Source organism: Rhincodon typus, chromosome 15, assembly GCF_021869965.1.
Source record: "Rhincodon typus isolate 14 chromosome 15, sRhiTyp1.1, whole genome shotgun sequence".
NCBI lineage: Eukaryota > Metazoa > Chordata > Chondrichthyes > Orectolobiformes > Rhincodontidae > Rhincodon > Rhincodon typus.
The window spans coordinates 39353394-39381055 of record NC_063346.1 but is presented as its reverse complement, the minus strand read 5'-3'; the positions used below and the strand labels follow the sequence as shown (position 1 = coordinate 39381055).

Genomic DNA, 27662 nt, shown 5'->3' with positions numbered 1-27662 from the left:
CAGTCAGAGTGGAAGTCGCAGTCAGAGTGGAAGTCGCAGTCAGAGTGGAAGTCGCAGTCAGAGTGCCAGTGAGCTCTTGGGTGAAAAGCTGGAACCAGATCCCAGCCAAGAGTCAATGACATCAGGAAAGAACAAAAGAAAACAGTCAAAAAGCTATCAAGAAAATAATATTTTTTGCTTTACGGTGTGTTGAAGAAGAATGATAAGAGCTCTAGTCGAGAAAAAATTAATCACATGCTTTTACTAAAATGGAAAGTCCAGTGAAGATCTAAGTGGTTCATACTTCGGTCTCTAACCAATCCAGTAAGAATAAAAAATAATGATTAATTACTAGGATTGCCAGGAACTGCCAGAATGGGTTTAGTTGAATAGGAACAAAAGACATTTTTTTTGCTTTGGTCCCAGTAGTCTTCATTATGATGTCCAGAGCTTGTCTGTAACAATCAACACGATTCTTTGCTTGGCATTTGTTTTGTGTAGTTGAATTACTGACCCCATTTCAGAGCTGTTTTTCAGCAGTGACTTGGAGACTGTTGGATTCCAGCTGTGATGGTCTATTGTGTGAGATATTTCTGAAGGGGAATTTTAAGATGGTTGAACACGCGAGGTGGGGTGAGGGTTCGGGGCTGTTAAAAGGGCAGAAAACTCAGAACAGCTCAGGAAGCAGATTCGAACCTGTTGGTGTCTGGGAAAGGGGCAATGGGCAGCAGTGAACCAGCTCCCAGACGGCAGTTTGACAATTTGAATTTGATGGAGCTTACTCCGCAGCTTTAGCCGTGAGTGGTCAGGTTTTCCCAGCCTCGAGAAACCCAACAACTTGAGGCAGGCAAGGATGCTCTGGAGAAAAGACAAGTACTTTTACAGCACTGCTTGTGGGTCAGCAGGAGCGCTTCCCCTTACCTCACCTCGGTACCCATAATCCCATGCACCTGAATCCTCCTGAATGCAAGGGCCCCTAGAATCCAAATCGGATCTCTTTGGATCAGAGATCAGATTCACCCACATCCAAATGAAGTGCTGTCTCTGTGAGCTTTCTGTCCCTGCTATGTACTCTAGGATGGGACCCCACAACCCTAGACTTGAACACATTCCCGTACAGGTTTAAAGTTTAGAACCCTCAAAGTCAAAATCATGGCTTTGACCCACCTGGTGGTCTTGTAGCCTTCGTTGGAGTGATTGTATCAAACTGGAAGCCAAAAATCAGGCTGACTTCTGGCTGTCAAACTTGTGAAGCAGAAATATTGCACATTGGACAGTTAAAACCCAACAGCATTTGAGGAAACCCAGCCTTCTAGATTGGCCGTCTGAAAGTTCCTCCTCCCATCCAGATAATTGGCTCCGGTAAATATTCAAATCTTGGTGTTCAATTTAACCCTTCTCAAATGGGAAAGTTCTTTTAACTCGTCAGAGTTCAAATAAGCACGTATTAGCTTTCAGAAAATTAATTAATAGAAATGACCATTGCTTTCTGGATTACCTTGAAAATGTCAATTTTCCAACTTAATGATGTCCGTGACAATCCAGTATTGAATTAATCATTGAAGTTGCAATTAGTATTTGGTTAAAGCAAACAGAAAATGTTCCTTTTAAATTTGATTTATTGATGCTTTTGCCATACTACATGTAATTGTTTAAAAATCAAAAAAAACACTGAATACATCAACAGCAATAGTTATATGAAACAGATCATTTAAAATGTGTTTTTTAAAATAGTGAAATTAATAACTAGTTTATAATTTAAAATTCAAGAAAGAATTGTTGCATTCCCAATCAGTTAATCATTTATGATTTAGCATTAAATCTTCTCAAAAAAAAATTGTACCACTTCCTGGTTGGAAACACATTCAATGCACTGTACATGTCCTGTATAAGGTCACAGCGAGCAAGCCTTAACTCATTCTAATGACGTTTTGCAGTCATTGCACGCTGTGCCTGAGCATTACTCAACTAATGAGTCCTGTGGCATAGATTTTGTTGTCTTTAAACAAACAGAGAGTTGGTTGCACTTGAACTATGGAAAGAAAAATTAACTTCAATTGAAAGGGTGGCTATATGCCATTTGGCTTCTAAATTTGCGAAAGGATACAGGTCAATTATGAACCATTTGTAACAATTGTTCTTGCACTTTTTTGAAGCACCTAAACTAATTTGAGATTGGTTTAGATTGTGAATTTTCATCTTCAAGCAGTGGTTGCACAAGATTGGTAGAAATAGCCCTTCAATAATCTTATCTAGTCTGCTGATCGGACTTGTATTCCTGTGCTCATTTCAGCATCCTGACTTTGTAGACGATGAAAAAGCTTTCAATTGTGTTTATCGCCAAAAGTTAATAGACATGTTAGTGAAATGTGACATTGACAGCAAAGATGTGAGATTTATCCACAGCCTGCATTCAAACCAAATAGCAGATTTCAAGCCAGAAGAGGGACAATCAGATATGATTCAAGTGAAGACACGTGTACAACAAGGCTGTGCTGTCACCAAAATTATTCAATCTGTCCATAGAACAAATATATATACTTCCAGGGACAAAATTGGAGGCAACAGTGTAACATAATTTAAATACATTGATGACACAGTACTCCTTACAGAAACAGAAGAGTCTCTGTGGCATGTCATAGATCAAGTGAAATCCAGAAGCTTCAAAATGAATGGAGTATGAATACCGAAGAGACTGAAACCATGCTAATCAAAAGTAACACATTCGAAGAAACTAAATGAAGGTGAAAGTGAATGGTGTCACATTGGGGCAAGTAGATAAGTTTGTCTATTTAGAACAGATGAACATGAAAGATGGTAGATTTGATGCAGAAGTGAAGGATAGAAATAGCCAGAAATAATTATGAATAATGTGTTAACAACAGCAAATAAAAGCTTAAGAGCAGGAGAAATCTCATAAGATGCTGCATTCTATCCACTTCCCTGTATGCCTCAAAAACTGAACAATATATAAAGGGAAGTAAATAAAAGCTTTTGGAATGTGGACATTAAGGTGTTTGCTGAAAATTCCAAGCACAAACCATAAATCAAATGGAGCCGTGTTTAAAATGGAAAATATATCAAACTTTAATAAATGACAACAGAAAAGAAAATGTCAATATTTGAGCTATTTGGTCACAAGTGAAAAGTTGCTGAGACCTCTTCTAAGGGATAAAGTGCAGGGCAGCAGAAAGAGGGGCCAACTCAGGTGTAGTTGAATGATGGGAGTCACAGTGCAGTTACAGATGAGCCACAGTGGATGTGTGAGGATAGCACAAAACAGATGAATGTGGCATTTCCTAACATCAGATCCCCTGACAGGTGTAGCTACAAGCAGCAACAACACTAGACATTCTCAACATGGAGATTTGTGCTCTACCCATGAATACCCACCTCGCCCTCTCCCTTCTATCACCGTCCTTTTATGGTGTGGACACTATTCTCTGTCCCAGTGCCCTGTGTTCATGTACAGCCAGATTCTGAAGACAGGCCTGGCATTCTTATTTCTTGTCAGGAATCCCTTCTGTTGGACTTCCAGGGTTAGATTCCAGCTATGGAGCTGGGATTCTGGAGGTTTCCAGGTTGTGAAGCCACCTCCAACTGGCTGCAGATAAAGCTGCCGATTTTGCTGGAGGTGAGGGATCTGCAGTGGCAGCTAATTAGTAACTGTGGTTGGGTGATGGGGAGTTGTGGAAGTGAATGAGGAACACCAGAGATGCGGGTCAATTTGACATCTATTACTGAAACTGAAACCGAAACCCATTATAGACTAAGGAAATGTTCATCTTATTAAAATTTCATTGCTGTGTAATAGATTTTCTTCAAAGCACCACTTTTTCTTCAATCAAACTAATGATTTTCTATGCTACTGACTCTGTTCCTGATGGGCTATGAATGTTCAGCTTTTCACAGCTCCTGAAGACCGCTGACCCATAGACGTTTTGGGATCACAGAAGATGAGCTCTTCAGGAGCTGCTTAATTACCTAAATGCCCCATGCTTACAATGCGGGTGACTCCCCAGTTGCCTGCCCTCATTCCCCCTGCCTCTACCTCCCTTGCAAAAAAGTGGCAGATTGGGAACTGAGGTAGCATGCTGTGATGTGTTGATCCTCAGGCCATTGTTGTTTGTGGCCTGCCTCCATTTCGACACATGAAAATCCCGTCTCCAATTTTCATTGAAGGCATGTTGTAGGCGTTAAGTGGTTTTGTCCCCCTTCTCGCCATGAACTGTAATGTTTGCCTGGCAAATGTAAGCAAGGACTGGTTGCTCCTCTCAACTTTCTTTGAGGTGTCATCAGGTGTTTTTATCTAAAGCTGGATGCACATTTCTCATGAATATCCATTTTAGGCTAAGTTAATGAGTCTGATTCGTCCTTCATGCTTCACACTGACAGGCTAACCATTAGCAGATCAAAAACTTTGAGAATGCTGCTTGTAATTGTGAAGCTGGCTGAATAATTGTTGAGATGAATGAAGGGTTATAAGGTCAATGCAAAAACACCTTGTTCAGGTAAGCCACACCTCCTCTTTCTAACACCTGTGGCCTTATCCAGGATGCTAAACCCAGTGCTTTGTGTAATGTTGGAGTTAAGGGCTATTGGTGTGTGGTTGAAAAGTATTATGAGACATCCTCTCAGTTGTTTTACTTAATATGAGACCCTCTAACAGTCTTGCCTCACATTCACCACGTGCTCCCCACGATGTCCGTCTACACACTCCTCTTGGACCATTAACCCTTCTTGCTAGCCTATGTCCCAGTATACCTTGACATGGGTAAGGTCTTTTGGACTTGCCTTTCAAAATGTCCTCTTATGCAAAGAACAGCTCACAAGACCTAGGAGGGGCCACGATCTATGAAAAGTTGGCCTGATTCCACGAAAAACTGTGGAAATCTAGATGCCTATCCCACTATGGAGCCAAGAGGTTGGGTGTGGTAAGGCATCAGCTCACAACCCGTAGCAGTCCACATGCTTATCCCACACTGACAAAAACTGGGAGCACCAGGAATGGGGCCAGGAATTAGGATTCAGTCTCCACACTTTAAAGGTCTGAATAGCCTCCACAACTCATTGAAAATCCTGTTACATAATCATTTTGAGTCAGCACTTACAAGAGAGGGAGAGGTCAACTTTTCGAAAATTCTAAGGAATCTGGCATTGAATCAAGGACACTGACTCATTAAAGTTATCATCAGCAAATACTGTATTAATAATGAAAAAAAATGTGGCACTGAAGAGCAACAAATCCCATTGATCAAATTGTTTTCATCCTAAGATTGTAAAGGAAGCAGGCGTGAGCAGTGTAACTGTTTGAGCTTTAAGCTTCCAAAGTGCTCTCCATTCAAGAAGCATATCTTTGGCCTGGAAAACTATACATTTTACTTCAATATTAAGAAGAAGGGAGGGAGTGAAAGAGAAACTTGTAGATGAGTTTAACCAATGTGTTGAGAAAATAATAGCCTATAATAAAAGGATAATATGACTGAATGCTTTGAAATGTTTCAGCCGATCAAAAGGGATGTGAGGTTTGCAGGCAAGGCCGTTATTTTGGTGTCTATGCTCATCTGCCCTTGAAACCACTCCGTAGTGGTTTGGTATAACTAAGTAGATTCCTGGGCCATTACAGAGGCTGTATCAGAGTTAACCGCACTGCTATGGGTATGAAGTCACACGTAGGACAGCTGTAGGAAATAGGAACATAGAAATTGGCAGCTTGTGTATATCATTCAATTATTTCAGCCTTCCTCACCATTCAGTGAGACCTTGACTGATCTGGTTGTGATCTCAGTTTCACTTTCCTGTCTGCTCCCTATACATTTTGATTGCCTTGTCTATCAAAAACCTATCTAACTCAGTCTTAAATAACTTTAATGACCCTTCCTCCACTACTTTCTGGTGATGAGAATTCTACACACACTGATGACCCTGTGAAGAAATAAACTCTCCTTACCTCTTATTTTTAAACAGTGTCCTCTAGTTCTAGTTTCCCCACATGCTGCTGGTATCTACTCTACTAGATCTGCTCAGGATCTTAGCTATTTCAATAAGGTCACCTGATTTCTTCTAGGCTACAGTGGGTAAAGGCCCAAGCTGTTCAACCTGTCTTCATACAACAATCCCTTCACACCAGGAATGAATTAAATGACCTTCTCTGAACTGCTTCTGATGCAGTTGTATCTTTTCTCAAGTGAGAAGAGCAAAACTGTGCACAGTATTTCAGATTTGGGTCTCACAGCAGTAATAAAAGTTCCCTACTCTTAAATTCCACTCTCCATGCCGTAAACACCAAAATTCCATTTGCCTTTTAATCACTTGCTGTAGCTGCATATTAACTTTGAGTTTCATATACCAGCAGAGCTGTCCCTAGACAGATACAGGACCAACATCAAATCACACTGGCATTAGACGGACAGATCGATTTGAGTAAGGGTGGAAGGGCTGCAGGTATCCACTCCAAGAGTTTGAGTGATCCTCCTGCCTTGCAGATAATTAATACATTTTTCACAGGATATGGGTGTAATTGGCTAGGCCAGCATTTATTGCCTATTCCTAATTGTCCAGAGGACAGTTAAGAGTCAACCACATTGCTGTGGGTCTGGAGGCGCATATAGGCCAGACCAGGTAAGGATGGCATTTCCTTTCCTTAAAGAACGTTAGTGAACTGGATGGGTTTTTCTGACAATCGATAAGTTTCTGGGCAATCATTAGTCTCTTAATTCCAGATTTTTTTAAAAATTAAAATTCCACCATCTTCCATGGCTGTATTCTTACCTTGGTTGTCTGAACATTACCTGTGTCTCTGGATTAATCGTTCACTGATAACACTTCTTGGTTATTGCCTTCCCTCATCTGCTTTCGTAACTGGACCTTCAAACTGTTAGGTTAAGGGCAGGTTCATTGACTTTCTGCCTGTCCCTGCCACGAGATTTGCTGTGTTCCTTGTGTATGCATGTGTTAATGAGTTGGGAGCTGTGTAATGATGTGGGAACGGTCTGAAGTAATGCTCATTCCCACACTGACTGCCAGACCTCGACTGGATAAGAGAAAGCTCTTGCCACAGAGCTGTAGAAATTTTCAACTGTCTTCTTCAAACAGCAATTGATGCTGGATCAATTATTGAGTTCAAGTCGGAGATTGTTGACCTGAAGTATGAAGGCTAGTGAACAAAGGAAGGCTTGTAGAGTTGTATTGAAGATCAGCTATGTTTGTTTTGAATGGCAGGACCCCCTCCAGAGGCTAAATGGCCCTGCCATTGCCATGTTTTGAAGGTGGGCATAAAGCAAAAAGTTGGGACAGATCAGAACAAACTGTATTTTAAATCTAACTTATTGCTTTTGATTCAATGCAATGTGGTAAACCTCTTCACTCATTGGCATGGTGATGACTTTCATTTTGATTGCGCAATTCTTTTGGTCAATGTTTACTTATATGTAACACAGCCAGTTTCATTTGTGCAAATGCTTCATCAACTACTGGCCAGTACAGATAGTGCCTTAAAAGCATTGCTACATTCACTACCAGCATTGATTTTTTTTTTTTTGTTTTTTTTTTTGGAATTTGAATCTGATCCTCCATCTGCCTCTGCACAATAATGATTCTTCCAGGTCTGGCACAACTGTCATTCTAAGTTTAAAACTGTGCAGAAACGATTTAGCTCAGTTGTTAAAGGTGTAAACAGGTTTGAATTTCATAGTTTTAAAACAGTCATCATTATTAACAATGGCTCCATGGACAAGGTAACAGACAGGATGGTGGATACATATTTAAAGATGTATAGGCATTAAGGTGTTCACAGCCACCTTTGACAGACTCCAAAACAATCATGAAAGTTGGACAGTCTACGATAATCCAAGGCTTTGTTATATATTATTACCCACTTAATGATCATTAAAATATACTAGTCGTATATTTTCTCTATCCCTCATAAGCCGTGGTCTTATTGAATGGTAAAGCAGGGTATGGACTATCTCTCAGCAAGCCTGTATTAGTAACATAAACTGCAGTACACCCATCACATGCAGCAGGTTGACTCAGTGTCAGCTATGACAGCCCTCCCAGGCACAGAATGTAACTTCAAACTGCACAAATCCACTCCATAAAGTTCCCATTATATGGAGCTATATCATCACATGTTGAGTAACCAGATGAGCTTCATGTCGGCTATTTATGACATTATGTTAAGTCCATGATATGATTACTGCCTTGTTGTCACTTTCTATTGTAGCTATTGTTCCCAGACAATCAATTCATTAAGGTAGCTCTGCCTACACACTGTCACCATATCATATTCCGAATAGCATTGGCATTCTGAGCATGTTTCTTCATCACGTTTTTAAATTTGTCTACATTTTAATTTTAAAGAAATGTCAGCCCATAATTGTATAATACTTAAATCCAGAGTGACAGTCAAATGGCTTATCTGTGCAAAATCCTATTCCGGCACTCAGTTGGTTTTAATATCTATAAAATGCAGTAAATAGTTTCAGTGACAGGTTAGTACTGGTTATAAGTCCATTCCAGGTTCCAGATCCTAAATCAAACATTATCATTCACTTTAATCAAGGACACATTTGCAATATGTTAATGCTTGGCAAAATAATAATTGTCATTCCTGTACCAACAAGACACATCTGCAGTATTTCTATACAGTCATCAGAAATGAATGTCTTGGGTACATGCTCATGTGTCTACATTATTAATTTAGAGCAATTAAACTTTAATCACAAGCAAATGTTTTCAAATGCAGATTTAAACAAGCCAAGCAGTTATTTTTATCTGAAGTGACACTAATAGAAGCTACATTGGGTTGATATTTGTAGTGTGGTCTCGTAGACACTATCAGTCTGGCACCTTATCATTTTTGATTTTGAAGGAATAATGACAGCCGACAGCTTCTGTAACCACATAGAGCTTTTTGTTCATTTGCTGATTTTTTTTGACATTTTTAAACAATTATTAATTTTCAAATTATTATTAACAATTGAGTGGATTATATTGTAGGAGTTAAGATTTTTCGTTAATTGTGAACTGTGCATTGCTATTTTAAGAGGTGCACACAAAGCAGCTAGCTGGAATTGTAATTGGATTTTGAACATGGATTATGTACAAAGACACTGTGCGTGTGCAAATGTTCCTAATTTACTGCCTAGAAAACCTTCAGATTCCAGATTTGAATGGATGTATTTATACTGCACTAAGAAAATTGATCTAATTGCTTCTGAGTTCATGCACCCCTTTATTATAAAGTCTACCTATTTGACTTCCATAACAACACCCAGGTTTATTACTGACTTGGGTAATCTGTTCTGTCACCACCTCCTTCTCTCTTTCCTTTTCCCAGGTTACTTGACATTGTCACAATACTGGTTGATTACCCTCTTCCATCTCTTCCCATTATTCAGCTATTCTTTTCCGAATCTCACTATCTTTAGTATCTCTTGCCACCCTAGTCTTCCATCTGGTCCTAGATCTTTATCTTCTCAGCCTCCGTGGCTTTCCCATCCCAATCACTCACTTCATCACACATCCTCTGTCTTTCTATAACATAATGGATCCTTCTCAGGATCCACACCTTATTAGTAAACTGTTGTCATTTTTCACCTTGATGTTGCCAGTGTTTCCTTTTATCCCTGTCAACATCAATTTCAATGCTCTCCTACCTAACTTCCCATTACCCAGCTTAACCATCTCACAAACTATCAGTTCAGCCAAAACTCTGATGCCCATATTTTATCCTCCATCAAATCCCACTCACTCATAACTCTCTTTCCTTGCTGACTTCTATGGAGTTTTTTTGACTACTTGTTAGTTTTGTTGAGTTTCACGGAAGGTTCCTCTCCACGAGGCTAAGTGAGGTCTCTTACCGTATCTTACCAAACACACCTCATTACGTACCTAACCTTGTGCTCCTCTCATTCAATTCTAGCCCCATTTTACCATTCACCATAACCAGAATGACACATTCACCACCAGGATATTCCAAATGGACTGGCATCCATGGCACCAGTGCCATCTTTAAAAGCTAGTTGTACACCCCAGGCAAGCTCTGTTTGTCTGGAGCTGCTCTGTTCGTTTCCTGACATTTGTCCTGCACGCAGCAAAAATGAGAAAATTTGGCACTCTGCTTCATAGGCACTGCCCTGGATGATCCTGGTGTATCAGTTGGTGCAGAATTAAGTGTGTACCATCTCAGGACCAGCAATGAAGGCCACACACCAGGCCATGCCAGCCTGGTCTGAGGTTAGAGCAGTCTCAGCTGTCAGGAAAAATCCACGGCATTGTAGAAGAAGTTCAATGACCTTCTTCACTCTGCCTTCATAAGTGCTAACATCCTTTCTCCAATACCTCACATGCATTCTCTGTTGATGTACTCTCCACACATCAAGGCTGAAGCTCTGTCACTTGCATTATTGCCTGCAACATCTTCCATCCTTTACTGTCATCCACCTGAACCCCTGACACCGCTAACTCTCTATTTCCTCTGCGCTGATGCCTTATTTGCTAGGGACGTCTCCCCATCTGCATCAGAAATAACAGCTGTGCCACTCACGTTCGTCTCCTTTAATACTTGCACCTCTCTCATTCCAGGAGAAAAACTATCGGCAATGAGAAAAGGGTGCACCTGGGTCAGGATAATGTGCCTAACTGTCTGTGTGTATCCAAACCCCTTTGTATGAGGGGCTCCCCTTGACTTACTGTGCCAGGATCCTGTGACTGAAGACTATCTCCCTTGACTTGACTGAGGATGCTAACAAACATGACAAGCTTCCTGGCTTTGTGTCTGCACTAAACAATATGGCAATGCCACAGTATTGTGAGCCTGGTATCTCTGACTGAGGAAACAAGCTCAAGAGGCAAAGCTCAGGGATGCTGACAGCCTGTAGATAGGCTCAAAGTAAGTGCGGGCTAAAAGGGCAACTGAACATGCTGTAAACACAAAGATAACAAGGTGTAGAGCTGGATGAACACAGCAGGCCAAGCAGCATCAGAGGAGCAGGAAAGCTCACGTTTCGGGTCTGGACCCTTCTTTCTGGCCCAGTCCATGAGCTGGGTGGATGTATCTGAGAGCATTATAATGATAGTTGCTGCTGTGCTGCAGGATACAACATTGAGGAGCAGAAGCATAGTGTAAGTGGACTGGAGATGTACATCTAGTATGCTCGTGGCAGGTGGCAAGACAGGAAGCTGTATATTAATGAGGTGAGATGAGTAGTTTGTAGGGTCATTAACAAACAATAATTCCCTTTAATAGGCAATGCGCTGTTGACTTGCGAGATTCTCGCTTTGATGCCTGAAATATAGTTAAACAATGCAGCAATTTGCTCCCAACACTGTGATAGGCTGAGGTTATAGACATGCTCGCTGAGCCGGTGGGTTTGGTCGCAGACATTTTGTCACCCTGCTGGGTAACATCGTCAGTGCGCCTCTGGCGAAGCATCGGTGTTCTGTCTGGAAGTGTTCTGCCACTTCCGAAAGTAATACCAACCACCCTAGCAGACTGAGGCATATACATAACAAGCGGGACAGAACACTGATGCTGCACTGGAGGCGCACTGACGATGTTACCGAGCAGGGTGACGAAACGTTTGCAACCAAACCCACCGGCTCAGCGAGCAGGTCTACAACCTCATCCACAACCCGAGCTACAAATCTTCTCGAACTTTAATTGTGATAGCCGTTGCTGAATGTCTTGTCTGATGCTGCCACATTTGTGGTCATAACCAACATCATTTAGACTCCTGTGAGATTTTGCCACTGAGAACCCAATGTCTCAAATTTAAAATTCATGTCCTTGTGTTAAAAATCCTCCAGCAGCACCCAGCCCTGCCGAGTGTTCACCATCCCCCCAGACCTACCCCTTACTGAGGACGAACGGTCAGTCCTCAGTAAAGGACTCACCTTTGTCCCCCTCCACCCACAGATCAACGAATACCGCTCACGTTTGGACATTGAGCAGTTTTTCCGCCGCCGTCGCCTCCGCGCTTACTTCTTTAACCGTGAACCTAACCCTCCCTCTACTGACCCCTTCTCCCGCTTCCAACACACCCCCTCCTCCTGGACACCACTCCAAGGCCTCCTACCCTCCCTCGACCTCTTCATCTTCAACTGCCGTCGAGACATCAATCGTCTCAACCTCTACACCCCTCTCACCCACTCCAACCTCTCCCCCGCAGAACGTGCAGCCCTCCGCTCCAATCCCAACTTCACCATAAAACCCGCGGACAAGGGAGGCGCAGTTGTAGTATGGCGCACTGACCTCTACATCACCGAGGCCGGACGCCAACTCTCCGACACCTCCTCCTACCGCCCCCTTGATCATGACCCCACCCCTGAGCACCAAACCATCATCTCGCAAACCATCCACAACCTCATCACCTCAGGTGACCTCCCACCCACGGCCTCCAACCTCATCGTTCCCCAACCTCGCACTGCCCGCTTCTATCTCCTTCCCAAAATCCACAAACCTGAATGCCCTGGTCGACCCATTGTCTCCGCCTGCTCCTGCCCCACCGAACTGATCTCCAACTATCTCAACTCCATTTTCTCCCCCTTGGTCCAGGAACTCCCTACCTATGTCCGTGACACCACCCACGCCCTCCACCTCCTCCAGAACTTCCAATTCCCCGGTCCCCAACACCTCATCTTTACCATGGACGTCCAGTCCCTCTACACCTGCATTCCCCATGCAGATGGCCTTAAGGCCCTCCGCTTCTTCCTGTCCCGCAGGCCCGACCAATCCCCCTCCACTGATACCCTCATCCGCTTAGCCGAACTCGTCCTCACACTCAACAACTTCTCTTTCAATTCCTCCCACTTCCTACAGACAAAGGGGGTAGCCATGGGTACCCGCATGGGCCCAAGCTACGCCTGCCTCTTTGTAGGTTACGTGGAACGATCCCTCTTCCGTACCTACACCGGCCCTAAACCCCACCTCTTCCTCCGTTACATTGATGACTGTATCGGCGCCGCCTCGTGCTCCCACGAGGAGCTCGAACAGTTCATACACTTCACTAACACCTTCCACCCCAACCTTAAGTTTACCTGGACCATCTCTAACACCTCTCTCCCCTTCCTGGACCTCTCTGTCTCCATATCGGGCAACCACCTAGAAACCGATATTCATTTCAAGCCCACCGACTCCCACAGCTACCTAGAATACTCCTCCTCCCACCCACCTTCCTGCAAAAATGCTATCCCCTATTCCCAATTCCTTCGCCTCCGCCGCATCTGCACCCAGGATGAGGCATTCCACTCCCGTACATCTCAGTTGTCCTCGTTTTTCAAGGACCGTAACTTCCCCTCCTCGGTGGTCGAGAACGCCCTCAACTGTGTCTCCCACATCTCCCGCACCTCATCCCTCACACCCCGTCCACGCAATAAAAACCAAAAAAGAATCCCCCTCATCCTCACGTACCACCCCACCAACCTCCGGGTCCAACGCATCATCCTCCGACACTTCCGCCATCTGCAATCCGACCCCACCACCAAAGACATCTTTCCCTCCCCACCCTTATCTGCTTTCCGGAGGGACAACTCTCTCCGTGACTCCCTTGTCCGCTCCACACTCCCCTCCAGCTCCACCACACCCGGCACTTTTCCCTGCAACCGCAGGAAGTGCTACACCTGCCCCCATACCTCCTCCCTCACCCCCATCCCAGGCCCCAAGAAGACTTTCCACATCAAGCAGATGTTCACCTGCACATCTGCCAATGTGGTATACTGCATCCGCTGTACCCGGTGTGGCTTCCTCTACATCGGGGAAACCAAGCGGAGGCTCGGGGACCGCTTTGCAGAACACCTACGCTCGGTTCGCAACAAACAACTGCACCTCCCAGTCGCGAACCATTTCAACTTCCCCTCCCATTCCTCAGACGACATGTCCATCCTGGGCCTCCTGCAGTGCCACAACGATGCCACCCGAAGGTTGCAGGAACAGCAACTGATATTCCGCTTGGGAACCCTGCAGCCCAATGGTATCAATGTCGATTTCACAAGTTTCAAAATCTCCCCTCCCCCCACCGCATCCCAAAACCAGTCCAGCTCGTCCCTGCCTCCCTAACCTGTTCTTCCTCCCACCTATCCCCTCCTCCCACCTCAAGCCGCACCTCCATCTCCTACCGACCAACCTCATCCCGCCCCCTTGACCTGTCCGTCCTCCCTGGACTGACCTATCCCCTTCCTAACTCCCTACCTACACTCACCTTTCCTGGCTCCATCCCCGCCTCTTCGACCTGTTTGTTTCCTCTCCACCTATCCTCTCCTCTATCCCTCTTCTATCCGCCTCCCACTCTCTCCCTATTTATTTCAGAACCCCCTTCCCCTCCCCCTTTTCTGATGAAGGGTCTAGGCCCGAAACGTCAGCCTCTCTGCTCCTATGATGCTGCTTGGCCTGCTGTGTTCATCCAGCCCTGCACCTTGTTGTCTATGGTTTTACCCAGTCTGTTTTTAAACATTTCTACACCCTGACAATCAAGCTCTCCTTCCATTTCTCAGGCTCAAGCTTGGTGTCTCCTTTCCCTTCCTTAAAGCGCTACCTGTTTGGTCTGCAGTCTCTACCTTCTGATGTTTTATTCTGTATAAGTCTCCACAATAAGGCTCCCACTCTGTCCCCTTGTGCATTTGTCTGAAGCGATGGCACCGTTGCATTTTAGGATGCTTTGTACACAACATGCAGTTTTCAGCAATTGTGAGCTCAAGTGACCAGGCGTAGTAAGTAATAACAGAGCTGTTATATTTGATTGCATAAATAGCCTATCGGCCTTGCTAATCAGTGCAGGTAGAACGTGGGTCACCCATTACCAGAATGTATAAACAATGAATTTTTACAGTGCTGTTTTGTAAACTTCCTGCCCAGGTTCAGTGGTATATGTTGAATTAATCTACAAAGGACCAGTAAGCACAGATAATAACAGTCTAGCTAATTCACGCTACAATACAACCTTAATGTCCCATCACTTGTACTTTCAAAAGCGTTGATAACCTAAAATTTTGTTAAACAGTATCACTTAACAGGTATTTAAAGCAGCAGATAAGGAAGATTGCTCATTTTGCCTGTCCAAATACATCACTTGGCAAGTGAAGAGCAGCCATTATATCATAAAAGATTTTGTTCTGAGTTGTGTTAAATCTCACTGTAGACAAGTGCAGCTTGATGCAATTTCTGATGTGCATTGATTTCAGCCTGCAATGAGAACTTCTATCTTTTATTAATTGATAGTGCTATTAGAGTGGAAGTGTAATACTGTGCTGTTTTGTCAAGGACTAATAAATCTGCCTGAAGGTTTAATGTTCTCTCTCTTTTTTTTTTCTTTTAAATCTCATACTATCTATTGCATGGTGATTGTGTCCAATCTGTTCTCTCATCAGACATTCCACACTCCAAGCCTTGGCGATGAAGAGTTTGAGATTCCACCTATAACCCCGCCGCCAGAAACAGACCCCACACTGGGGCTAACCGATGTGGTGTCAGGTTTTCAAGGCCTTAATGATCCGTTGCAGTCACAAGGAAATGAATTCACACCCCATTTCCCCCCACAAAGCCTGGAACTGCCTTCCATCACAATATCCAGAAGTATTCTGGACCAAGATGGTGGACTCCTCAGCAATGGTTTGTCTGTGGTGAGTGAAACTTTAATATAACTCTGTGGAACACACAAGCTTTTATTTCTAGCAGGAATTAGCCATGGCTTTGAATATAGTTGAATATTAAGTCATGAATCACAAATGCATCCATACAGAATACTATCCAAAATTTCCAATTCATTAAGATGCACATCAACACTTGCATATATTTTGAACAAATACAGCATTCCCTTTCAATGTTCACCTGCGTTTAATGTGATTAGTCTTTAATGATAATTTCCTGCATTTATTTAAAAAGCCCCTCTTTCTCCCGTCTGTAGCATTGTGTGAACAAAAGAAACCTACATGTGTTGATCTGGTCAAATTGTAGCTCTACTAGTAGCTTAGTAAGTTTTGGCAATAATTAGATGAACTGCACAGTCTAGTTAGATCACAGATTCAATCCTTAGTCACTGTTGGTGCCAGTCCTGTAATAAGGTGCTAGAAGTGACCTTTGTGCCCTGGGTCAGGCGCAGAAGCAAGACTTCCACAATTGATTGCTATGCTGGAACTGCATAGATGTGGACATCTGCCAAATGAAGGTCTAATCCAACTCAGCTTCTTGCATTCCAAGGTCGATCTGCTTGCTGAAATTCCCTATCAAAGCTCAAACAACATGAATACTGGAAACCCAAACAAAGCCCAAAGAAAAGGGAAGAAAATTAAAAATACAGGAATACTTAGTGATTCAAAATTCACACACAAATTCTGCCTCGGTGTATTTACTAAGAAATGTGAACAAAGCAGCAGTTGATTTACTTCGAGCTCTTTAATCAAAGATTTGGCTGACTTTATAAAAAGTTAATCCAGACTGGTGAATTATAAATGGGCTGATCAATTTCATATCTGCTTCGTAATCTTTTAAATGCTAATGACAATTTGATTTGCTTTAAGCCAGGTTGTTATTATAGAAGTCTAATGTGTAACTACAAACAGTGACTTACAGTTTTAAGTTGAAGTTATTCTTCCGAGCGAGAGGGCGAGTTAATGGAGTTGGAACGTTGATAGAAAAGTTAAATGGGCAAAAGTCTTTGACAACCACAGGGTTTTGCAGAGCTGAGACAAGGATTAGTAGCCAATCCTCACCCAGGAGCCAGGTTATCATTTTAACATCATATATATACAATGTATCTTGAAACAAAATATTAATGAGGCTGGAAGCTTCAGATATCTTAATGTTTTCTTTCACAGGATGTGGGCATTGGTGAGCAATAACAGCATTTGTTACCCATTCGTAGTTGCCTTTGAACTGGGTGGTTCGCTAACCCCAGTTCAGCGGGTTTAGAATTAACCTGATTGTTATGGATCTGAAATTACACGCAGGCCAGAGCAGCAAAGGATGATGGATTTCCTTCTCAAATGACATAAGTGAATCGGATGGGGTTTACAGTAACCAAGAACAGTTGTCACAGTCACCGTTACTGAGACTAACTTGATAATCTTGATTTATTAGAATCGTAGAAAATAAGAGCAGGAGTAGGCCATTTGGCTTTTCAAGCTGCTCTGCCACTGAATTGGATCATGGCTAATAATCCAGCTTATTACCCTGTTTCCACTTTCTCCCCATTCCCTTTGACACATTTTAACCCTAAGAACTACATCTAACTCCTTATTGAAAACAAAATGGCAAAATAGCAAAGGATACAGAATTACAGAACTACAGAATTGTTCTGGGACATAAGGAGACCATTCAGCCCATTATGACTGTGCTGGTTCTATTACCCAGTGCCAATCTCCTGCCTTTTCCCCATATCCCTGCACACCATTTCTATCCAAATAAATATCCAATTGAATGCCTCAATTGAACATCCTTCCACCATATTTCTGGGCAATGTGTTCTACCCCTTTAAGCTCCTCACTGTGTGGGGAAAAAAAAAAATTTTCTCGCATCACCTTATTTTGTTTGCATGTCACTGTAAATCTAAGCCCTCTTGTTCATTTTATTTTCTTTAATGAGCAGGAACAGCTTCTATCTATTCTAGCCAGCCCACTCATCATTTTGAAAAGCTCTATCAAATCATCTCTTTGCCTTCTCTCAAAGAGAACAGTCCCAACTGCTTCAATCTATACTCAAAACTGAAGTTTCTCATTGCTAGAACCATTCAAGGCTACTCAGCACCTGACCCCATTGCAGCCTTTGCTCAAACATGGATAAAAGAGCCGAATTCCAAAGGTGAGGTGAGCGTGATAACTCTTGACATCAAGGCTGTATTCAACCGAGTGTTCAAGATGCCCTATCAAGACTGGAATCAATGGGTATCAGCGGGCAAACTCCACACTGGTTGAAGTCATGCCAGTTATAAAGGAAGATGGTTGTAGTTGTTGGAGTTCAGTCATCTCCACTCCAGGACATTTCTGAAGGAGTTCCTCAGGGTAGGCCCAAACATCTTCAGCTGCACCATCAATGACTATCCCCTTATCATAAGATCAGAAGTGGGGATGTTCACTGATGATTGCACAATGTCTCAGATACTGATGAGGTCCAAGTCCAAATGCAACAAGATTTGGACAACATTCAGGCTTGGACTGACAAGTGGCAAGTAACATTTGTGCCACACAAATGCCAGCCAATGATCATCACCAATAAGAGACAATGTCCCTTGACATACAATGGAGTTACCATCACTGAATACCCACTATCAGCATGCTGGGGATTACCATTGACCAGGAACTCAGCTGGGCTTGCCACATAAATGCAGTGGCTACAGGTCAAAGGCTCGGAATACTGCAGTGAGTAACTCACCTCCTGGCTCCCCAAAGGCTGTCCACCATCTACTGATACACATCAAGGGTGTGCTGGTAATAGAGTTAAATTATTAATTGAATTAAATTCTTCAATCTGCCTCAGTGGTGTTTGAATCTGTGTCAAATGTCTTTCAGCGCTCCTTGTGGCCAGGATGAACAAGAATGCTCACACTTGATTCTCTATACACCCCACCATGGTTGGACCACCCCACAGTATATAACACCCCTCACCCTGGAATTGAACATCCCACACCTCCTGCCTCCAGAGTCTGGGTTTCGACCACTTCCACCCACCCCAAGTCCCACCAAGGTGAAGCATCAATCTAGCTGGTCCAATAGTTTCTTCCAAATCGATCCGCATCTGAGTGAAAATGTTAAACCTTTCATTCAGGCTGCTCTCAAGGTGGGGCACCTGCAGCACCAAAGGTTGCACTTTGTGAAATTAAAATTCCTCCCCATTGCAGGGAATCTCAAACTTCTGGTTTTCCCCGTGTACGATCAGCCTCCAACCCCACTCCCAGTATATCGATATGTACAAATTTCCTTAAAATGTCCATATTTATTTAGCAGTGAACATTACAATAAAATAGTTAAATCTAATTAGTGATGGCATCCTCATTGTGAGGTGCCCCTCTCCAATTTCTTTTTAAACAATTACAATTAAAATAGAACAAGATAACATAGAGCTATGATTAGTTGAATTGGACACTCTCTCTTTCAGTGGGTATCTCTGTTGTCACCTTGTCTCTCCTCTGGGTAAATGGCGTGAGGGTGAATGGTGCTGCAGACTTGGCACGCTGGCCAACCACATGAAATTCAGCGCCAGTCCACCCCAGTGCTTGCCACTAATTGGGGCCTGTAAATAGAGGCTCTTTGCTTTACAAACAATGCCTAGACATGTTTCTTTTTTTCGTTCAAACAGAATCACCTGCAGGCCATGGTTGTTTTTTTTAAGTTGTACTGTAAATGTGTTTTCAGCTGTCAGTTTAGTGTTTGCAGACTGTAGTCAGAGCTGGTAAGTGAGAGCTTGGGTGTAGAGCTAATGCTTGCACTTAAGCAGGTGCTTCACATGGAGTTTTAGTCATTCAGATAAAATGCAACACAGCTGCCCCTGGAATGTAGCATTCTAAGAAACATTATTATCTTTTGATATTCTGAAAAGCATACACCACATGCTTCAAATCATTGTGAATATTGGTGCCTTTGCATTCAGGATTTGTGGCAGCTGTTTGTGCAACTTTGTTTCCAGTTTCTTGCACAGAACCACTCAAAACTCTGCAGTCCAATTGTTATAATGCTAACGTGTTACTTATTTTGGGAATTAATCAACTACAGGTCTACAGATTCCCAAAGACAAGACAGTGTGCAATTAATGATAAAGATGCTGTCAAACAGAAGCCTATTCCAAATTCCAAAAAGCGTTAGTGGTTAAGGTAAAGGATTAGAAATCCTACGTAGACTCAAATCCACCTAGTTACATTTCTGGTAAATGGAAAACTGTGCTCGGAATTGTGAATTTATGAAGGGTCTCATGGTGCAGTGGTTGTGTCCCTACCTCTGTGCCAGAAGGCCTGAGTTCAAGTTCTGCCTGCTCCCAAGGTGCCTTAACATATCTGAACGTGTTGATTGAAAATACCTTCCTTTGGCAGTCTATCTTAAATCAAGGAAAAATTGACTGCGAGAAACTGCAAGGTATTTCTCTGGCCTAATTTGCCAGCCACATGAGATAGCCACCATGCCAGAAATGCAACAAGTCTTTGGGAGAGGGAGGGAGGGAGGGAGGGAGGAGCTGGTATTTTTCACCTTCACTGTTTCCACAATAATCTGATGGAGCAGATTACACACCCATTGTGGAACCCATCCAAGTTTCATCCCACTGCTTTTCAACCTGCTAACACTCACTCAGCTGTGCATGCTGAGAGTGAAACATCCCAGATCAGCGTGGCACTAGGTTACCTGATTGCCATAGCAATTTAAACAACACAGATTATCTTCCACTTTCACAAGCAGTCCAACTTCACATCCCTTTAATGCCATTAAAATTTGCCGTCCATTTTGTTTGCAGTTGGGACCTAATTTTCCATCTGATGAATGGAGTGGGGTGTATAAGTGGCCACAAAAATGTTCTTATGGGCATTGCTCGATTTATACATCTTCATGGGTTAGCATTGGCAGCATCTATGATTGCAATGAGCAACACGAACAGCAGGAGTGTTGAGGATGTTGGGGAAAAGTGGGCAGGTTGTGTGAAAATAGGAAATGTCCCACTTGCGCACACATCCTTATTTTGCTACCTTTTGAATAAAACATGTAAAATGCTGGTGGTTTATGTTAAAATAGGTTTTGTTTCTATTTTTATTTCTCTTCAAAGAAGAAAGTTAGTGGCTTTCAGCAATGTAGCACTGATACATCACCTTTATATTTCCCTTGGGTAATATACCAGAGGTGTACAGTAAACCATTCCATGAAGCAGAACATTCTTTGGATTTCTTGTTCAAAAGAATGTGTCATGTTGTTTGATAAGTTGCAAAATAGTATAAACATTATCAGCACACATGTTTATTCGAAAAGTGGATGAAACAGAATGCTGGGTTTGCAATTTTATTAAAAAAAATCTACGCTCCTTCGAGGCAACAGACAGGACTATTCACTTATTCAACTACTAACAACACAGTCATAGTTATTTATAGATTTTGGGAGAGAGGTGATTTGTGCCACATGCGTATAATTTAGCTTTCAGAGATTAAACACTTTTCCTCCTTTTTATATAAGATTTTCAGTATTTGCACGCACCATGATTGACACTTTCTGCTCCAAGGAAGTATTTTGCTTTCACGACAGACAATGGAAGAATTTCAGTCCTGTAGAAATAATCACCGCTGAGCAAATTTATTATACACTAAAATAGGAGACTAATTTCTGTACGTTGTGAATCAATCCTAGAATCTGATTGGAGAAATGAATAGGTGGCATGTCATTTTCCAGGAACGCTGTCACATTTTACAGATTGGTAGCAATATATTTGTTTTACTGGTTTCATTATTTATTTACCATAAATATTACTTCAGGCAAATTTTCAAAACCATGATAGCTGGCCCACATAAAATAATGGGAGAATTGGAGTAGATATTCATCAAGCTTTTATACTGTTCTTGTGCTTCTTGGATCAGGTCTCCAGTCTAGTTCAGAAAGATTGGATAAAACTGTCATCTTCATGACAGTTGTGAATGTGGCTTGATACTCTTGGTCAAGTTGCAGGTTGTCAGTGTTCCACAGTAGAAAATTGTTCACATATTGACACCAAATTGCAGTCTCGTTCAGAGAATTCATGACAAAATGCTGGTGTAGGGTGTGGAAAACAAAATATATTGTGGTATTCTTTTCAGAAATGTGTGTTACATTTCCCAATTCTGACAAAAGAGCCCAAAAACAAAAGCCAAACACTGATGTGTAAGAGGCTGTGCTGATCTCTCCCACAGATTTGATTGCAGAATCGCGGCATTGTTAGCTGCAGTTCTGGTGAACCCAATTATTTCTTGGCTGTGTAGCTGCGTGGAACACCTGTCTAAAGAAGACTATCCCACCTCAAGGGAGGAACTGAATGGTCAACTTACCCTGCAACATCTCTCATCCGCTCTTCGCTAGGCAGCATTCACCGTGATCATGAAGAAGAATGTAGCCTTAAATGCTCTTTCTTACCTGGTGATGGATATGACATATCGAGGCCTTGTTTAGGGAAAATAAAGGATATAAATGGTGTTTTACATCACATACAGTTTCCTTTTTACTGTTTAAATTCATAAGATAAAAATATTATAATGTTAATATTAATTGAAGTAAAATAAACGGCATCTCTCTTTCACATTGCAGCATGAATTATGCACTCTAATGAACTTTGTATGATTTTCTATGGGAAAAATGATATTTGAAGCCTCGGCACACAATTCAATTTATACTGAACCCTCCATCGTAAAATCATCAATATTTGCCCAGTTTCACATGGAGGCAATTTTAAATTCAAGTACATTGGCAGACTTTCATACCTAAACTGAATTACAATGTTAAGAAAATATCTTTGAAAACTTTTATTAACCAATTTATAATCAAAGCGATAAAAGCTGTATGTAAAAATAAAAAGCAGACAGTCATGTAATCTGAAAAGTTTTGATGCTGAATATAAACCACTTTGGCTTCACTTGTAATTTTAGCGTAATGTGAAATTCTTGATTGGATTGTTATTTTGTAATGCAATTACGCACATCCATTAACCAATACAGGCATAATGTTGGAGATCATAACTTGTAATTCCTAATATTTGTGTCAAACTGGCATCATTCCTTACAATGGATTAAAAATGTTTTTGATGGGTAAAATCCCATAAATCACACATTTTGTGCATCAAAGGCAATGTTTTTAATATGAAATTTAAATTTAATTTAAGAGCCTATTGATAATTCTATTTTCACATTATTTTATTGTTATTTAATAATTCTATAGCCATCTTGAGACGCTTCCTTGAATCTATAGGTGGTGTTTCAGCACATTCTTTTAACACCTTTCCGTAATCTGTCCAGTCCACTGAATAGCAACGATTTCTGTAGTACATCAGTTTCAGAAAGTGGAATTTTTACTAGACAGCTATAGTGACATATTGGGTCAGTCAGAAATGAAAGATATTCATGCAAGCATGCAATACTTGTAATGAAGTCTCACTCTGACCTTCTGTATGATTGATTCTGTAATTTAGTTTTCTCAGGCTGTGCCAGAAATGAAATGAAATCATGTTGAACAAGTTCTGAATACCCACAGTGCACTACGAAAAATCTTCAGCCCAAGAGGCTTGAGGGGCAACAGCTGAGCGATTTATCTCTGCACTATTATAGGCTTTGCTAGCATTCAGAATTTCATTTTTCTCATTTGGTTTAAGAGCTTAATTCTGCAGGTAGTTGTGAATGGGAAAAAAAAATAAAACACAGTTCACATATAAATTGCCAGAACAGGAGTATGTGCAGAGGGCTGATAAAATATCTGAATAGAGTTGACCTTTCATGTTAGTGAAAGTTGCTGGGGGATTCATCCTCATAATTACCATATAGATTATTTTATTCCTCTTCTGCAATGAAACATTTCAGAGAGCACTATTGCTGATTGAATGAAAATTGAACTTGTTAACAGTCTTTCCAGTTTTGACTCAAAAATGCTATGGGACTCTGCTGTATGTTATGTAAAGTTAGTTTTAATGAATTCTGATATTAACTCTGAAGGAACAGTGAATGCCAAAGGAAAATGCCTCATCCTATGTCCCTTATTTATTATTCAGTTAAAGCACTAGATTTTGCTTTTGTATGTATGCTAAACAATTAAGGATGCAATTTGCTGGTGTATCTGATATTTAGAATGTTCCTTCATACTTGTGTGGACTGGTATACCGCAGTTTGAGTTCAAATCCCCCTCTGTCAGCCAAAATTCTGCACTTTCCTGTGGCAAGGCAGACAAGATTGTAATCTGTGCTTTGATTGAACATGTGAATTGAAATCACTAATAGCTCACTACAAAGAAATTGCTTTATATATCAAACATATTGGTGCATAATTATACATGTCTGCGAGACCCTGTTTAGTGAATATTCAATTAAGCTTGAAAGGAAAGTATTTGCACATGATCAGTGTGAATCAAGCAATTATTTGTGTATTTTACTTCATAGTAAACATGTCCATGATGTTTTTTCTGTTGTTATTTTTGTGATTTGTAGCAATGTAACTTCTATGACCACTCCAGATATCCTTTTCTTTTTATATAAACGCTCTATGTAATCTCAAAATCAATCCAGGTTTTTTAATCAATTGAGCGAATTAACAATCTTGTTTACAGAGCTGCAAGTGAAGTAGTTATTTTATGCATCATTAAAATGTTTAATGTCTGGAACATTTTGTTCTTTTGAATAAAGTGTTCACTGCACAGTTGTTTATCTTCTCATGGCTATCAAATGAAGATTACCTATGGAATTTTCCATTACGGTGCAATGATTGTGACAGGAAGTAAAATGGCTTGCATTCTCTAATTCCAATATTTTCCACAATTTGACATTTAAAGAAGTAAACATGTATGATGGAAATGAGTGATTCATTTATGCACAGCAAAATCATTAGGCAGAAAAGATACAATGATAGTTATTGGAAATGACTGCTTTAAATGTCATAAACACGTAACTTAAATGACTGAAGAGTTTCAGAATTTGTTTTAGGTTATTTCAGGGAACATAGCATAGCTTAATTCTAACAGTTGTTGTACCACAAAAATTGTATTCATGGTTTCGATTGATAATCCACACTTTGCACATACTAGGTCCTTTAGGGAAGGAAATCTGCCATCCTTTCCTAGTTTGGCCAATGTGTGACTCCAGAACCATGGCAATATGGTTGACTCTTAACTGCGCACTGAAATGGCCCAGCAAGTACCAAGATGCTGCAAAGCCTAAGGAAAAGAATGGAATCTGACCTACTGCCAAGCACTAGGTACTGCCCTAGGCATCAAAAATGACAATGGCAAACACAGCCCCAGCAACCCTGCAAAGACCTCATTATTAACATCTGGAGCTTTATGCCTAAATTGGGAGAGCTGTCTCAAAGACGAGTCAAGTAACAGCCTGATGTAGTCATACTCTCAGAAATGTACCTTACGGACAACATACCAGACACCACCATCACCATCTCTGTGTATGTTCTATCCTATATTCAAGCAGACTCAGCAAAGTTCATAGCACCATAATACACAGGCAGGAAGGTGTTGTCTTGGGAATCTTCAGCTTTGATTCTGACCCCAGGAAATCTCATGCATCAGATCAGACTTGAGCAAGAAAACCTCCTGTTGAATACCACAGACACCTAGCTGGTGTGTTATATCAGCACTTGTAAAGGTGATCCTTTTTTTAACTTGATGGCACCATTTTCTAGGTTAATAACGATACAATGAATTGTTCATCATAGTCTGTTGTCACTGAGCTTTTGGAAGGTAAATTCAAAATGTTGTAGCCATCCCAACACTTGCCAACTTATATGCCTCACCCATTCCCCAGTGCTTCATACCTTCCATTGCAAAGCTATTCAAAGATAGTAGCAAAGTAGGACTCTTCAGCTTTTTCTCTCTTTTTCTGTCTTTTTTTTGTCTTCCTTCTTTCTTGGCGATATCCTGAACTCCCGGCCTCAGCCTGGACTCGAAGTCTCAGCCTCAGCGCAGACCTAGCATGGCATCCTCTCGGCCTGGCATGGCCTCAGCATAGACTTCTGGCCTCAAGATCCTTGATGTGAAGCCTGGCGCGGTCTGGAGTCAAAGCCCGGCATGGACTAGAGGCTGGGTGCCAGCGTGGACTGGGTTGGAAGGACTGTTATTCTGAACTCTTATTTCTTTATTTCTCTAATTTATTCCTGTGATCAATAATGCTGGGCTTTTTATTTATTTCTTTTTCCCTATTTTCCCTAAAAATTTATACATAAGAATCTGTCCCCAGGTACCATTGTACCTAAGATGGTGCCGTAAGTGGTGACTTGTAAACTATAAATTGTACTCATTTGAATACATGTGATAGTAAAGCTAATTCTAATTCTATGCTCCTTTCTCATAGTATTTCTACCCTTCAGGTAAACAAATGCAATTCCTATGCCCATTCACTTAGTGTATGGTCTACAGAACCAATGCACCTTGTAGTAACAAGGCATGTCTGGAAAAAGCTTTAACAACAGCCATTCATTCATAAGTTTCTAAAAAGTGATGATTTTACTCCAACCTTCAGTGTTAATAACAGAAATTATAAATACTTAATACCTCCCTTATCTTGTTGAAGTAAATATGGAGCAATTTGATACAATAATAAAGAGAAAAAAATCTGTGAATGAAGCAATATTTCCCTTTGATGCAGTTTGGCTGGAGGATATGTGGAGGTACATGAAGGGGGCATATATTAGCATGCAGGATATGTGGGTCTTTTTTTCGATGGAGTGGCATAGGTTTACCTGGGCATCTGAGAGGATATGTGGGGAAACTTGGCTTGAAGTGCAGGAGGGACCATGGACAAGGTGAGTGGAGGAGTATCTCGAGGCAGGGAAGGGGCATGAGGAGTATGTGGAGGACAAAAGGGTAGGGAAGATGAGGATGAGTTTCGAGTTTTACTGCTTTATTACACTGGGACAAAGCACACAATGTGCCACTGTCAGCCCCTCTGGCTGTCCCCACATTGTTTTTAAGGCCATTGGACCTAATTCCTTTTTGCATCCATACCCCTGAAATATAAATCCTGTCTCTTGATGCACCTGATGTTGAGAAGGATGTGCTGTTGGGAAATTCCCTGGCTTCCACTACCTACCTTGAGGTAGAATGTTTGTGCCGTTCTGCAGAAGCAGTTGTATTAAGAAACCAGACTGTATTGGCAAAAATTCCTGTTTCTACAGAAGAGACCCGTGAATCTTCCAAAAAATGAATGTGGCAGTCAAGCATGAATCCAAATGCTGCATTTCTAATTTCCCATTTTTATTTGTGCCAAAAATTACCATGGCAGTCAGACTGCTTAGTATTTCACCAGATTAAACCAAATCATCTGCTTAACTGAAGCAATATATATTGATAAAGACCAAAGCAAGAACTGGCTTTAAGGTGGTGTGTCTCACTAGGATTGAACTAGAAATTATGTAGATATTTGGATTGTATTTACCTTTACAGTTTTCATTACATTTTATGCTTATCTTAGCCAGAGAGAGAAAAGTAATTTCCTCACTTTTTACAGTAATCAGAATCCGTTACTACTTTGTCCCAGAGGTCAGTAAAGCTCTTTCTGAATCAAGTATATTGACAGTACCCTGTGATATGTATTCTTTATTGCAGTGGTGCACATTTTCAGCTATCCTTTGGGCTCTGTGAGTGACATGGACAATTTAGCACAAATTAGTGTGAGGCTACAGGCAGTTTTTGTGAACATGGGCTAAGCAGCACAGAGAGGTTTCATTCAGTTACTCTGGACTGGGTTCAAACATGTGTAAACAAAGCCCTACCCCATCATGCAGTTTCTGCTTGGAAGCTAATTTGTTAATGCGGAATTTCCACTGAGAATCACAAAGTAACTTCCAATGATTTTGTTGCTTTACTTAAATTATGGGTATTTTACAATTGAAAACTTATTATGCCATAAATGTTATAAACAGATCATGCCATTAGCAACACTGACATGAGATCATTATTTGTATTTATTAGACAACTCAAGGTAAAAAGTGACAATCTTGCTCAAGAATTATAGGGTCAATCTCATTTATGGGTCACAAATTACATGA

At 41.5% G+C, this 27662-nt stretch overlaps 1 protein-coding gene across 3 annotated transcripts in view; it reads left to right on the top strand.

Annotated features, from left to right (window-relative positions):
- tox3 (TOX high mobility group box family member 3) overlaps nt 1-27662 on the top strand; it is a 116871-nt gene that overhangs the window by 72152 nt on the left and 17057 nt on the right. For all 3 annotated transcript variants that reach the window (XM_048606081.1, XM_048606080.1, XM_048606082.1), the window contains exon 3: nt 15346-15597. In XM_048606081.1, the coding sequence (XP_048462038.1) occupies nt 15346-15597 (252 nt within the window). The remainder of the gene's footprint in view (nt 1-15345; nt 15598-27662) is intronic.